Consider the following 15,675-nt stretch of genomic DNA (forward strand, 5'->3'; position numbering starts at 1 on the left):
AACAAGTTTTCATCCAAGAGAGTGTAATTCTCAGATATCTCATTCAATCTTTGCCGCTGTATTTGTCACTATAATAGCGCTGGCTGCAAAACTTTTGTTTAAATTGTCCAAGAATCAAAAGGAGGAATTCTAATTAAGTCAAAGAGAAATACGATCAAACGCTTTTTTCTCGTTGATTCTCTCATTTATAGGTAATTAAGATTACAATTTGTATGAATAAATTATGAGGCAATCAATTTTTTTTATCCAGCCCTGGAGAATAAGGAATTGTTACCATGGGCTACGAACTACCAGTTCTCTTGTGTTTTTTAAAAGCTAGGCCAAATACATAATAGTCTCTGTTTTTTAGAAATTTGCTATTATCCATAACGCTTTGTGTAGAAATTTGGCAATTTAGGACTTGTGGCTTTGAGTAATTGTCAGCATACGCTCCACAAATACAAAGTTAACCAATGAAGTCACAAAAACATAATTTTCATCTCAAAATTTCGGATCAATTTTTTCAAGCTAATTGAGGGGTTAAACTTTTGTAGACAGTTCAGTTCTTGGAAAAGAAGCTACATCTTTGCGCCAGGTTATGAATCATTCCTGAAGACTGCCAAGTTGAAGCATAAATTCATGAAGAATTTGTTTCCATTTTAGATTTCATTGCTTCTGACGGACTCTAGAATTTTTTTATTTTGAATATAATCTTTTTGCACCGCTAAGTTAAAATCTGAGTCAAATTTGTTGATAAAATGGGAATTTGAAAACACGCGAGTGAATTTGGTAGCCTTTGGAGTTTTCTGTGAGACCGATGTAGCAATATTGTTGTACGGCTTATTGCCTATTGTTAAAATTGATCCTTTGTTGTGAATGCGCAAGAGCGGCGAGTAGAGTTTAGAAACAGTAGACTCTGAATGCCCTGTGGTCAGTGGTAGTTGCCAGGGAAAAATTCTCGCCGCTTTATTTCGCAAAATTGAAGTCGAGTTTAGCAGTTAATTATTTATGTTTTGGAAGAATCATCTTGCGGTATGCGAGCTGCTAATTGCCATGGCACAGACCCTATCATGAACTGTTATAAAGCGTTGGAACCGTTTCGCTTAGCACAGAAGAATCGGAATTGAGCAAGGCCATCTACTTGCTTTTGTTGCTGTTGGGTTTCTATGCTGCTGATACGGGGGTTGGCACCTGCTACTGAAATTCATTTGAAACAATATGGAGGTGAATTATTTTTAAAGACAAATACTGGCTTGTTTGCAGAAGACTTTGACTTATATGACAGATCAAGGCGAAGAAAATCATGTTATTTCAGGATCGTAGTAGGACATCTGTTCAGATTAATAATGTTCAACTTATGTAAACGAGAAATTTAATGGTGATTACAGGCTGAATATCTCGTCATGAAAGCTAGAAGATCATGTCTCAAGGTTTTTGTAGCATTTGCAGTATTTGCATCCACTCTATCATTCTCGGTTGCAGCCTTGGTTATATACAAACCGGTAGATCCCGAAATCTCATGGCAGGAAAGCTCTCGGTCGTTACAGCGAAAGCTGCTTGTGACTAATAACTCGAATGACCATGGAGAATATCCTGAAGATATATTTAGCGACACGGAACTCAAGAAAGGGGCTGTTGTCTTGCATATCATAGGGATCTGTTACATGTTTCTTGGCCTTGCGATTGTATGCGACGAGTTTTTCGTCCCAGCTTTGCATGTCATATCAGATATACTATCAATTTCAGATGATGTTGCTGGGGCCACGTTTATGGCAGCGGGGGGAAGTGCCCCAGAACTGTTCACCTCGATTCTAGGATTATTCGTCGCAAAGACCAACATAGGGTTTGGAACCATAGTTGGGAGTGCAGTTTTTAACGTTTTGTTTGTAATTGGGATGTGCGTTGTCTTCAGCAGAACAGTCCTGCACCTCACTTGGTGGCCATTGACGCGAGATAGTATGTTCTATTCGTGCGCCCTTGGGCTACTGATATACTTCTTTGAAGATTCAATAATCTCATGGTGGGAATCCTTAACTCTCTTATGCGTTTATATACTTTATGTGATTTTCATGTACTTCAATGCAAGAGTTGAATCGAAGGTTAAACGTGCTATTGCCGTCTTCAAAGGGACAGAAGGAAAAGTCGCTCCTCAAGTAAGTATTGCTAATAAACCTTAATCCTATTGTTGAACTTCTTTCGAAAACGTGTCATATTAATCACCTAGATTGTTGGTATTCACAATCCGTTTATAATGACTGCACTTCGAAATGTTGGTATGAGAAAACAGAGAGAAAACTGACCTCTGTTTTACCTCAGTAAGCAATTTCTCCATTCTCCTAAGCAATTTCTTCCTTCCCATTATAAGTCGGTCTGTTTCGATGCGTCACTATTGCGTGCTTCAGTATACCCCTGGCGGGTGCAACCCTGAATGAGTCAGGTAGATCCCATGCTTTACGTTTTTTGCATTCACATTATTGCGTGCGAATTGGTGTTGAACATTCACAAATTCAGTTTTCGATTAATCAGCTTCCAATGCAAGAAAATAATGCAAAAATTAACATCCTAAACAAAAATTACCATAATAGTTAATGCTCAAAACTTAGGTTGGCAGCATTCTTTCATCTCTGCTTCCAAAAGGTCCCTAGATTCCAGGCTCCTAGTGATCTTGCCGATACCAAGTCGATACCGTATATCGATTCCAAGAAGCCAATAGTTTGTATGTTGTTCTCGAATACCAATCACCAGAGACCAGAAGAATTTCAATCTATCTTACACCCAAGACAATTTTGAGAAAACAGCCTGAACGAGAAGATGGGTCTAATTTTTGGCCTAAACCTGGAGTAATTGTTATACGCAGGCTTCACTATGAACGACCTTCCTCTACGATTTCAGATGTGAAACGTCGAAATTCCGGGATTCAGCTCTTCACTCTGATAGAAATTATATCCATTTTCATAAGAAAATAAAAAAAGACCGTAATTATATATGAATGAAAGAAAATTTTTATTTCCTTGACTTCCAAAACACTAGAGAGGCTTTCCTACTACCGCGCTGGATTGACGATCCGACCATAGGTCACAGAACATGAAACTTGGGATTTCTGCACATTAATAGCTTATAGAATGGATTCGATTAGTAGGGAATTAGATGACGTCAGGAAAACCTATTCAGTGGTAAAAGATGGGGGCGTTTTGTCTGAAACTACATCGATTTATAACAGAATAACAGCTTTTCTAAGCTTTCTTTGTACTTGCAGAGCTGTGGTTCAATCAAAATCGTACGAAAACTGATTGCTCCATGACATGAGTCTGTAGCAAAAAAGTCTAGACACCAAGTCAAAAGCACCAGTTTTCTCCATGGTTCACTGCGATGAGGATTAGGCCATTTTGCCATCTCTAGCTTTAGTCTTGCTCCAAGGCCTACCAAAGTAGCCAGGGGCTCTGAGAGTCCTTCACTTGGTACCAAAAACTCTGCAAATATCTGCAAATATCTATGCTCTATAACTCTTTGCTTAATTGATGGGCTAGGTGAATTAAAAATGTCAAGCAATCTATATTGCGTCGTATGATGCCGTTTTTTAGAGAAGGAATCCCAGAGCCTCTTAGCCCAAACGGAGAACCAAAAGAGGCACCTTTCTTGAGGTCGCGTGTTACTTTAGTTCAAGTCTTGCCCTTAGAGATCACACAAAAAGCGATCACTCCTGACTAATATATCTTGGCAATAGGACCTCTCCTAGTTGTGATAGATATGTGGTTTTGCAGTGAGAAAGAGAAAGAGTCCTTTCGGAGAGAAACAGGATTTGCCCTAAAAAGGGTCCTTGTGATATACACCGTGGCTCGCTCAAATCTGTCTAATAGGGGTCTTATACTGTCACTGCCTTCATAGTTCATTACAACTTGGAGCTTGCAAACATCCATTCAAACAGTGGGGGTTAGTTTAGAATCTTACTTTGTTTTAGCATGTTTCCAAAAATGTGCATTTTTGAGATACGTTTTTCTTTCACACTTATTGGTGGAAAATTTAACTTATTCATTAGTGGAAAATGAAGGTGCAATGGTGATTTCCTGGTCACTTTTTTTCTACCAACAATGTCACTATTGTTGAGATATTTAATTGGACTGCATGTGGTATATTGTCCTTCTGGCAGGTCATTCGCAGTCCCAATTAACTTCTCTGAACAGAACCAGCAAAAATCTTACAAAATATTTTAAATCAAAGACAAAGTAGCTTCAAAATTAATTCCATGTCAATACAAATGCAGCGATCAGTCACTCAAAGTATAGTCTTATGCAGCAATAACTTTTTTGTGCAGTTTTCAGGTTCACATAAATCTATGATGTGATAATATCTGTCTGCCTCCCTATAACATTTCTGGGCGAATTTCCGTTCCTGACAATGTCAATTTATCCTTCACTGTGTTACCGATTTTCGATGAATAACTCATTCTTATCATACTTTGGAGGTCAGTGAATATTTTGAATGATTCCATAGAAATTACAGAGAATCTATTACTTAAAAGCGAGTTAAATGTGCGTGGTCTAGAGTTTGGCTTTTAAAAGTTGCCTTAAGCACAGCCCCTCATCCTAGCTTTTTAAGACAGCACCGCTGGCTCATCATAAGATTTCCGAGAGACCCAATGATGTAGTCATTCATTTTTTGTTTACAAAACCAGTCACTATGCATTTGATTATCCTGCGATGATAATGTAACCGGATAAAAAATGTACAGCGATAACAATATCATATTACAAATCCTGAACAATTCGTTCGCACCACTTGCCTTAAAACTTGTTCATCCTTTCATTTTATATTTTTTTCTTTAGTATCTTGCCTTTCCATAGGCGTACATTTTACCAATGCAATTCTGTTAAAACACCTCTTCGGTATTCTTGTTACAGAGGGGCTCTTTCATAGAAACATGAAGAATAACACATCGTCAACCAACTTTCAGTGTATTTGGCGTAAGGTTGCCAATGTCTATGCAAAATGTAGACGTCACATGGTTTAAAAAATTGTTTTGCCAGTTTTCAGATAGTTATTCGGGTCATAATGAGATCATTCTTTAGAAGAAAAATATTTTTATGCAAAGAGTTTTTGTGAAAATCCGATTTTAGCCATCACAATTCGTTTAAAGCATTCGGTATTTGGCAATAAAACATTGTACGAACACTAGAAAAAGTGCAAAAAGATGTGTTTGCGTGGGCAATACACCATAAACGTGTTCAATGATTTGACTTTGAAGATAGTTGGAGGTCAGACATTGAGCCAACCTTCTACCTGTGTGCGTGTATACCTATCAAAGTTAACGAAATTGTCTCTTGCATGATATCACAGTGCGCTATATAGCCTTTTAATAAAAGCTAATGCAGCATTGCTGTTTTGTGTCTTTTCTATTCAGTTATGAAATTCGTAGACGGCAGCCAGGTCATCGAGCATCTGACTGTTGCTGCAATCTTAAAAACCATCTTGTCTTCAATAGAATAGGCCACTTGTTTTGCTTCTCAGTAAAATGTTTTTTTCATTTTCTTAGCTTGATTTTCGGGTACGATTCAAAAGTTCTTTCAGTTGCAACATTTTGCAGGTCAAATACATTTTCGACAAAGTTAATAGAATGGCCTCACGTTGACCAGGGCATCAATGACGATCTGTTTGAAAGAATAGGATGTAAATCCAATGTTTTGGAATATTCGTTCTGTCTTCAATTCAGACAACCAGTATAGAATACCAATAGTTTCCAAAACTCCGTGATGTGAAAGCTTCCCAATGGGTGGGCTTTGCAGACTACACAGAGTCGTATGTAAGCCAATGCATTGCTAAAAGCGAACCCAAGCAACCTCGAATCGATGTTTAAAGCAGTATCTCGCTTGCACTTTAACCATACCTCTCTTTTCTGTGGCAATACATCTGTTCATTTAATGATTGACGCAGCACGAATAATTAAAGCAGAGGCCAGCTGATGCGTAATTAAGGTTTTTATGGGTGGATTTTGGTTTCTTAGCTTAATGTAGAAGGTGGCAGCATTTCGGATCAAGGAAAGGCAACAGTATTTCTTTAAATACAGCACAACAAAAGCACTTTAAAACCATTCTCAAAACAGGTCATCAACAGACCAAATCGATTTCGTAATATAAGTGGCTCCCATTCCCACAAATTTTGTATTGTCCATGCTTGCGCCTTCTTTAGTTATGGCAATACAATAACCATAATTTTCGATGTTAGTCGGATTATAGCATAAACAATTACAATTATCAAGTATTTAGCAATGAATAAACCTCTCTCCACACCCCACACAGGCACAGATGCTTTCCAAAAATATGGATAGATGTATTGTGCAGGAAAAAGGAAGTCATAGGTAGAAGGGTGTAGCGCTAAAATTATGCAAACATGTGACGTTTCTGAGAAATGGGAATATTCTTTAAGATTTGATGGGACTTGCATCGATCTACCTTTCCACCGTCTTACTATGGCAGCTGGCACCGCCACAAGCCAGTGATTGTCGTTAAGTCGATGTATTTGCCTATTCTTGCTAATCTTACAAAGAAATACAAATGATGTTGAAATGAAAACAGTTAATGATGCATAAAAGGAAAAGAATCGAATCAAGAGAAAAACCCGAACAGTTGAAAATCTGCCTATCCTTTCATGGGCACTTAACCTTGCCTTGTTGAATTGCATGTACATTGTCGCTAAAATCTGTGGTCACTATTTAAAATTACCGCAGATTTTGATTACTTGGGATCTGAAACAAAAAAGTCGTCTCTTGAGGTTCTTGTTTATTTTTAATGCACTGGTATCGAAAAATGCATTTTAAGCATTAGTTTTCACCATTTTTCGATAAAAAGATGACGTAGTTTTATCGCAGCTGGATTTTTTATGGCATTTTACGTGAATGCGGATTTGAGCTGATAGGAATTTCGACAGAAATCGGTTTCAAACTGATAAAATTAACTGCTTCTACGTTGCCGCTGCAACCCTTTTGAACGAAAGCTGACATTCCTCTCCTTTAAAGACATTTTACCAGACTTGATGCATTGCATACCAAACTTTGGTATGCATAGACTTCCATTGCATTAGCCGACCTGTCTCAGTTCTCAGGCGATCAGCACAAAAGAGTTCTTCTTTCAATAGCCCTCAAAAGTGTAGAATATGGAATAGACATACATTTTTGTCGAGTTAGCTGTAACTCTTCTTCAACCAAGTCGACCAAATCCCGCTACTAAGATAAGGGGAAATCTGCATAAAAGCTGAGTCTAAATCTATATTGTGAATTCATCTGGAAATCGTGACACTTTTGAGAAAGTGTTAAAAAACTTCATAAACGGACACCTCTTAATATCGGACACCTCTTAATATCGGACCCCTCTTAATATCAGACACCTCTTAATATCGGACCCCTCTTAATATCAGACACCTCTTAATATCGGACTCCTATTAATATCGGACACCCCTTAATATCGGACTCCTATTAATATCGGACTCCTATTAATATCGGACACCTCTTAATATCGGACTCCTATTAATATCGGACACCTCTTAATATCGGACTCCTATTAATATCGGACACCTCTTAATATTAGACACCTCTTAATACCGCCACCACTTAATATTAGACACTTCTTAATTTCGGACACCTCCCAATAACTGACTCCTAGAAAATTTGAAAAATATCGTTCATGCTGTCTTACTTAGCATTGTACTTTCATGACAAGCGAAGCCTTTTGTATTTGTGAAAATGATATCATAATAAAGCCATACTTCCATTGCATGGACTGCTAATAGATTTGATGACCAGAACTGTGGGATTGAAACAGGCTTTTCTGCTCATGTTAAGTTTTGTTCCCTTGGAAACCAAAGGAAGTTTACAGTTCAGGAGCTTTTAAAGTCATTCAAGGATTCACTGGTGATTTTGTAAAGACAAACCAAATGAAGATTTTGACTTTCACGTGAACTTTTTCTTGACAATATCTGGTGCCTTTATAATTACAATTTCGTAAACACAAAAGACTTGCAGCGTTTAAATTCATAAGACAAATTAATGCTAGGCATAACACCTTTGCCTTCTGTTATTCGATTGCTCCCATTGTTTATACGGACCTGTCTATTGTAAAGAACAGAAATCTCCTGTCTTGAGTTTGATTAAATGTTGGAAATAAGAACGCGCAAATGTTTACCTAAGCTCGTTTGCCAAACTAACGTGACAAATGAAAGCCATTTCACCAAAAGTAAACATTAATCGAATACAACAATGATCCTATTTGAACATAGCACAGTTTCTTTAGAGTACATTTAGGCCATGAAAACATAGCCGTGTCTTTTGTTGCCAAGCACTCGAATGGCTGTGGTTGCTAAGTAACGTTTTTGCATCGTGTCCAAACTCTACGTTTGTTATTATTGATTCCCTGAATTGTTGCACCTTGAACAGCGGAATTCAATGCCGAGTCATTTATAAATTCAATATATGATTGAATTGAAATAAGAGACCTTTATTGAGTGCATTCTAAGTAAGCATGCAAGCAAGATTTATTTGTAAACGTAGGTTAGAGTTCAGCCAGTTAATGTGAACCTGCGGCTTGTAGTTGATGTGGATCTATTGATTTCCTGTTGCAAAATATTATTTTTGGGCTTCTTTAAGAAATGACTCAGTTACGCAACGGAAGAAAATTTAGTGATGCATACAGATTGTTTCGAAGAAACTCAATTCAACAGGAAGGGCCTCTACAAGATAAGTTATTGTGTGCTTTGTTCACCAAATACAACAGCAAGGTCATCTTTCATTTAAAAAAAGATTCATATGAATACAAACCAGAAACAGTTGGTTGTCTTGCTTTAATTTGTCACCCAATAAGGAGTTTGTGGTCGCTGATTGGTCAAGAGAAAGAGCCAATCAAATGCGCTAGAAAATATTTGACAGGGTGTTAAATTTAAAAAATGCATCTTGTTTGAAAACTGGCCATTAAAATGAATTTACACTACGAAATGTAAATTAGTGAAACAAATTGATATAAATACTATATTTTTATAACCAGCAATAATTTATATGAATAAATTGAAGCGAAATGATATGGGATATAAAGGAAAATTGTAGATGTTCTTTACATTATTCCTCGATTTACAACTATGAATTTCCCAATTTTTAGAATGTAGGTAAACACTGCCTTATTGTGATTCGAATGTCTCTACACGTTTTTGTTCAACCTTTTTTTCATTCAGTTATTTGTATGTTGTTTGTGAGTTTCTTTATCGCTTTTTTGTAGAATGGCAATGAGCATCATTATCAAAACTGCACCCTTCAGCTTGTCATCCATACGCTGGATCCGATTTCAGAAGGTTTGTAATAGTTTCATTGTCTAACGAATCTGCTTTTTCTATAGAAAGTATATCAATTCGATTGGTTTGCATTGTGTCATTTGTTGCAATGGTTTCTTGCAAATGTATCTTAGCAGGAAGATCTAAAGAGATTTAATCCCTCAAATATCTGGCAAATTCAAGAGAAACTTTGAGCTTTCAACTCAGTTTGTCGCTGTTTTTTATCGATGACCGTGTCAAGATATTTTCGCTTTAGGTTAATTGATTGACTGCTATTGATGATCTCTCTTCAGGGAACTTTTGTCATAATGGTGTCATTAATTGCGCGGGTTTTCGCTAGGGATGCGCGACCGCAACAGGGCAACTTCAAGTGAAAACCGGTCTTTAATGCACTGGTGCAAAGCCATAGGCCGTGAGTTCGAAACAGCGGGTGTCATGGATTCGAGTGGGTTTCTACGAAAACTTGCTTTGCGGTGAACCTTATATCATTCTCTTAGCGACTGGACCGAAACCTGCAATCACCTTGACCTTATTCGCATCTGTATACTATCTAATGAATGTTGCATAACATATTCTCGTTGTGCTTGCTAACTATAGCAAGTTTCTTGATTTTGGCATCCGAAAGTATAGATTCAGCCTATCAGGCCCTGACACGCCTTGCCTACTTGCAGCAAATATTTTTCAAAATAGAAAGCTTTTTGTTAATCACAGGATAAAGTACTCTTCAGAGGCTTTGCCAAAGTAGGGAAAGAGGATCGTTGCCCAGGCACTTTTCAATAAGATATTTTACTATAAATCGATACCTAGACTTTTTGTACTCTATGCACCAGCCTGCCCCTCTTCTACTTTGAAGTTCAAAGCATGCTGATTGCTTTTTATACTTCTTCTTGTTAACATTTTTAACTGAAGCAGGGCTTGTTCATGCAGTAGAACGGAAGAAGTGCGTCAAGCTCTATATTTCTACAATTTGTAGCATAAAAATCATAATACAGACTCTGAAATCCTCAACCAAAGAAAAAGGATCTGCTTTCTTTATTCCATCCAACGCAGTTTATTCCTTTCTCTTCCCTGATCTCACCACTGCCCTCTCTTCAAATAAGTAACTGACAACCATTTCGAAACTCATTTGGTGTTTTCTACCTGTACCTTGCTTAGTCACTTATGATCTTTGTTCTTTCAACAAGATATCAAGGTAAATGTTCTGATTTTGCTCAATATAACCAAATGCTAACAACTGAAATATTTTAGAATAAGCAACAAGAATATATGCAACTTAAATATTTACAGATCCAGTTGATAAAACATTTACTGTTTTGGATGGTTACCGCGTATTAATAAATATCCAAGGAAATTATTATGCATGTTTTTGAAAGCATCTGTTCATAACCAAAACTAAAAATAAGATACCTGACACAGGTACTAAAGCGAACGGGGCTAACACACTTGGGGACTATGATAATGCAGAAACGGTTGAGATGGTTGGGGCATGTCAAAAGGATGAACGATAGCCGTATTCTCAAGACATTTCTATTCAATGAAGCTCGTGATGGCTCTAGGAAACAAGGACGCCCGTTGTTGAGATATCATGATAATTGCGAAAGTGACATGAAATCATTTGATATGAATGTAGATAACTGGGAGGTGTGTGCAACGCAACGTTCTTCCTGGAGAGAAAATGTGACCATGGGAGCAAGGAGATATGAACAAGCCCTGATACAAAGAAAGGAGGAGAGTAGAAAATGAAGAAAGCAGTCATTAACAAACTTGGATGTAAACGATGATGCATATATTTGTGAACACTGCAACAAGCGCTGCTGTTCAAGAATTGGATTGTTTAGTCACACCCAGACTTATCAGGACTAAGACTTTACTTAATGCGTACACCATGATCTTTAAGATTGAAGGCTGCCTACTGGAAAAGCACTACCACTGCTATTCCATAATAAAATACTTATTGTTTGTATCGGTGTTTCTGATGATGTCATTTTCTTCTTCAATGGCCTAAATTTCTTCTTCTAAATTCTTTTAACAGAAAAATAAGAAATCGCAATTATACTTTGATGCATTAAAAGGCATTGCCGTTTCAAAGCTTTCAAACTGCTTTTGTCAAAGCATCAAGATTTTGTCAAAGCATCAACTTTTGAGAACTGCTCAAATTTCCCAAAATACACCAAATTGCTACGCACAACTGAGCAGAACTATCAATATCTGCAAGAGTGTAATCTAAAGCCAAAAATCGTGAAAAAAGTGTAATCTGAAAGAGTGTAATCAAAAGTGTAGTCGATTTTCGCCGCACAGATGCGCTTGTCGGTATGATATTGTGTCTCAGTTTATAGAATTAGCTAAAATTTGCAATGTGATTGTCCCACTGATTAGAAAACACCATTGCTGGTATCGGCGGCATCAGAAACGAGCGCTTTTTTATTAATTGAAAACAAGCAGCTCGTATCACCGATGATCATAATCCAAATTAATAAAATTGAAAAACTCTTGCGTATAAACAAATCATTCTTGCTTACACTAAACCCTGCTTTGCAATACAACGTCGAGCATAGCAGGTTGAATTCATACGAAGATAAATCCAACATCATCCCTGCCTATTGTGTTTTGTTTCTGTTGCTAGGGCTAAACTAATCCTCATTGTATAGCAATAAAAAAGGGGGTTTCTTGGCATTTCTCGGGATATATTAGCTGTCGGTAAGAGGGTATTGGTTAGCAAGTTAGGAAAGTTTATCCGAGGGTTTTGGCAGACGCCAATACACAATGTAGAGGGTATAATCTTGTTGGATTAAGAATATATTGTTTTGTGCTTTCTAGGGCCCAGGCCTGGAAAACAATGTGCCACTGGGGAAAAGAAGCATTTCCCTTACATTTGTGCCACAAATATTTATTGTTCGTTGTTCGTTGTTCTCTGAATTTGAATCCAATCCACAAATACTTGTAACTTTCCCAAAATGACAGTATCCAACAATTAATCATACGGTACACAGACTTGTCATGCACGCATTTCACTGTCATGTCGCTATACCTTGCTAGATGTAATATAGAAATTTATATTAGATATCGAGAAGTATATCAGTCTATAGGGGGTTTGACACCTCCCAGTTTTGCACGAGTTGGAAGGCAAAATATTCACCTGGTCAGTAAGATCGGCACTGAATGGGAAAAAATTATCTTCGTCTATTTTGTCGTTTAATTTTCGTTTTCATAACCCTCCAGCCCCCTCTCTTCAATCTTGATGATCAATGTAGTCCACAGAAGTAACCAGAATGTTTTTCTGGCAATCTCTCTTCTGCTCCTGTTTTCTATATTTAAGAGGACTTTGATATCTGCCTAGTATTTTTTGTGTTGAGCATACGAATGTTAAATCTAAACATTATTTTGATTGACGATTTTCATTTTATTTTGCTTACAGCTACAGCGGAAAGTAAACTTCATCGCCTGAAGGAGATTCTTCAAACTGAAGTCCTTCGTGACAGTAGCAAAGATATGCTGAAGAAAGACAAATATAAGTACGGGAGAGAGGGAAGCAAGCTTAGTGAAGATGGCGATGCAGATCTAAGAAAAAAAGCGATGGTGAATAACTATTTAGCAGAAGCAAAGGAAAAGAAGGAGACTTCCAACATTAGCAAGGCATCAACAGAAAAATCGGACGCTTATAGTTATGTACCAAACAGCGGACACAATCGTGGTATGTCACAGACAGCCAATGATCAAAGTAGATCGAATAGCGATTCGTCAATATTCAGCAATGATCATGCGTGTGATGATACGAAACGAGACAGAACGAGTAGTATGGCCTCGTGTCAAAGCAATAGCATGAAACAAGGCACTGCATCAGTTGACACACCGAAAACGGAGAGGACTGTCCGGTTTAGTGGCCGAGTGTCCAAAATGAGCTGTGTTAGTCATCATGGTATGTCCCGGGTTTGCCTCAGGGAGGCAGCTGCGGAGAAGCAGGTTTGTTTCCTATCAAGGGATTCTTTGTTATGATTTTTTGTGATTTCCTTATTCACTCGAATTTTACCAGTTCTGAAATTAGTTGTTGGCAAGGGTTCACATTCGTGAAGAGTTCATTCATTGTCAAGCTGGTAATTCTTCGTCGTTAATTTTGATTACCACAGATTTAAAAACATCAGAAATTGACTGAAAAACCCAGCGAAGGCTTTAAACTAAGCTAGTTGCTTGCATTACACGTATGATAAGGTTGATGAGATGAACAGTTTTCTGCGTTTATCTTAATGAAATTCAACATTTATTTTGGTTTTTTGCTCAGGCTTTGCAAAGAGACATATCACTGTTGGTTATGAAAATTGTGTTTTGTTTAGAGAAGATTATCTCTTTGGTTAAGCTATCAGGAAATTTGACAAAAACATTGAATATTTTATGAATCTCTCTTCCTAAGAGGCATTACCTGGGGTCTCGCGTGACAGTGGCTCAATCAAGGTATTTTCAAAGGTATTTTGATGACCTGAAAAACCTTCAGGCCGATTAGAATGCACCTGTTTGGTGGTACACTGCTGTCGTCAAAGAAGGCTCCGAGTAAGCTGCAATTTTGGCATCCAGTCGCTTAGTGGTTAAGAAAAAAGTTCATTTGCACGAAAATTAAGGCCTGGATTTCTTATGTTTGAGGAAAATTAAGAGAGGACTTAAGAGCTACGTTCTTTTTCTAATGCGTCTCGCAGCTTTTTGGTTAATTTTTTCGTACTCTTCAGAACGTAAGAAGGTCTCTTTTCAGAAAAGTAGGCAGTGGTGTGGCATCAATTTTTAATAACACCTATTTCCAGGTGACGATGAGAAGGGATGACATGTTGAAAAATATAGCAATTGTTTTGATGGACAGGGGTGCTTAAGGGGCTTGTTAAAAATGGTGCGGTAAAAGAAAATGGGTGTTTTAAACATGGCGTGACAAATGTGGCGTGATAAATGTAGTGTGGTAAAATAGGCGTGATTGGATCTGTATAGCTTGTCAGAATTGAAAAAAAGCCAATGGTTTGTGTAGTTTGCAAAAATAGATGAATGAATTAACACTATTATTTCCCTACGACTTGTAAGATTCAGGCAAAAATATTTAAAATTGATTAATGAATCAACCAAGTGATTAAAGAACCAACCAGAGAGACGTTGGACACGTCTTCATTGAAAGATCATGTTGCAACTAACACTCCTGCAAATATTGTCGATTGAGGCGTCCTAAAAATTTCATTTAGCGATCATTATTTAGTATTTTGTATTCGAATTATTCGGGGCTTGATACAGCGACAACCCAAACTTATGCTTAATGCTTAAAGCAGTCATGGAAAACAATAAACCTCCTATTGAATAAAAGATCTAAAATTACCAAAATCGATTCCCTAAAAATGAACGAGCAGGAGATGAATTCACATCATGATATCGCTAACTCGATGAACGATTATTTCTGCAGTGTGGGGGAAAAATCTCAGTGGCAAGTTACCCGCCCAGCCTTATCTCATTCTGTCTCATCAATATGATATAACAAATCCCTCGAATGGAAGAGAACCATTCAAATTCGTTGCCATCGACAAGAGGACAATCGAAAAAGGCCTCAAATAAGATCAAGACATCACATGGGTCTGGTGTGGATAACATTGTCAGCTTTTTTTAAAAGTAGCCTTTCCTGTTGTTTCTGATTCACTCTGTGATATTTTGGACCTTTCCTTATCTTCGGGTGTTTTCCCTGGCAGCTGGAAAGATGCTAGGGTAGCTCCCATATTTAATGCTAGGGCCCATCTGATGAAAGATCAAATTACAGGCCAATATTTGTTCTACCAGCTGTTTCTAGATTTTTTGAAAAGCTTGTGTACGACCAATTATATCGATATTTGGAAGAAAACAAACTCATATGCTTACAACAGTCCGGTTTTCACTCTTTACACTCTGTTATCACATGCCTTCTGAAATGCAGGAATGACTGGTACGTCAACATCGACAAAAGGAAATTTACAGCTATGGTTTTCATTGACCTTAAAAAAGCTCTTGATACCGTTGATCATGGTATTCTTCTTGATAAGATGACATTCTATGGTATTAGCGGCTTGGAACATGATTGGTTTCGATCTTATTTGAATAGAAGGAAGCAGTTTTGCAAAAAAATGGCGTCTCTTCTGACATTAAAGTTATTGATATCGGAGTGCCACAAGGGTCTTGCTTGGGGCCACTTCTTTTTCTGATCTATATAAATGATCCTCCCTTTGCATTAAAGAAGGCTCTGACAAACATGTATGCTGATGATACCATGATTTCATATTTCTCAAAAACTTTGGATGAATTGCACATGGTGTTAAACGCTGAACTTATCGATATCGAGAAATGGCTTCAAGGTTATAAGCTATCCTTGAACGTCGTTAAAACACAGGCTATGATTGTTGGG

At 37.5% G+C, this 15,675-nt stretch overlaps 1 protein-coding gene across 1 annotated transcript; it reads left to right on the top strand.

Moving 5' to 3' along the window:
* Window positions 1-874: 874 nt before the first annotated feature.
* LOC148957869 (sodium/potassium/calcium exchanger 2-like) lies at window positions 875-15,667 on the top strand. The gene is made up of 3 exons (XM_089114605.1): window positions 875-2,132; window positions 9,233-9,305; window positions 12,700-15,667. The coding sequence occupies exons 1-3, from the start codon at window positions 1,383-1,385 to the stop codon at window positions 13,275-13,277; spliced, it is 1,401 nt and encodes a 466-aa protein (XP_088970731.1). The 5' UTR covers window positions 875-1,382; the 3' UTR covers window positions 13,278-15,667.
* The last annotated feature ends 8 nt before the right edge of the window (window positions 15,668-15,675 follow it).

Source organism: Rhopilema esculentum, chromosome 20 (assembly GCF_057945365.1).
Source record: "Rhopilema esculentum isolate cy_ngs chromosome 20, ASM5794536v1, whole genome shotgun sequence".
NCBI lineage: Eukaryota > Metazoa > Cnidaria > Scyphozoa > Rhizostomeae > Rhizostomatidae > Rhopilema > Rhopilema esculentum.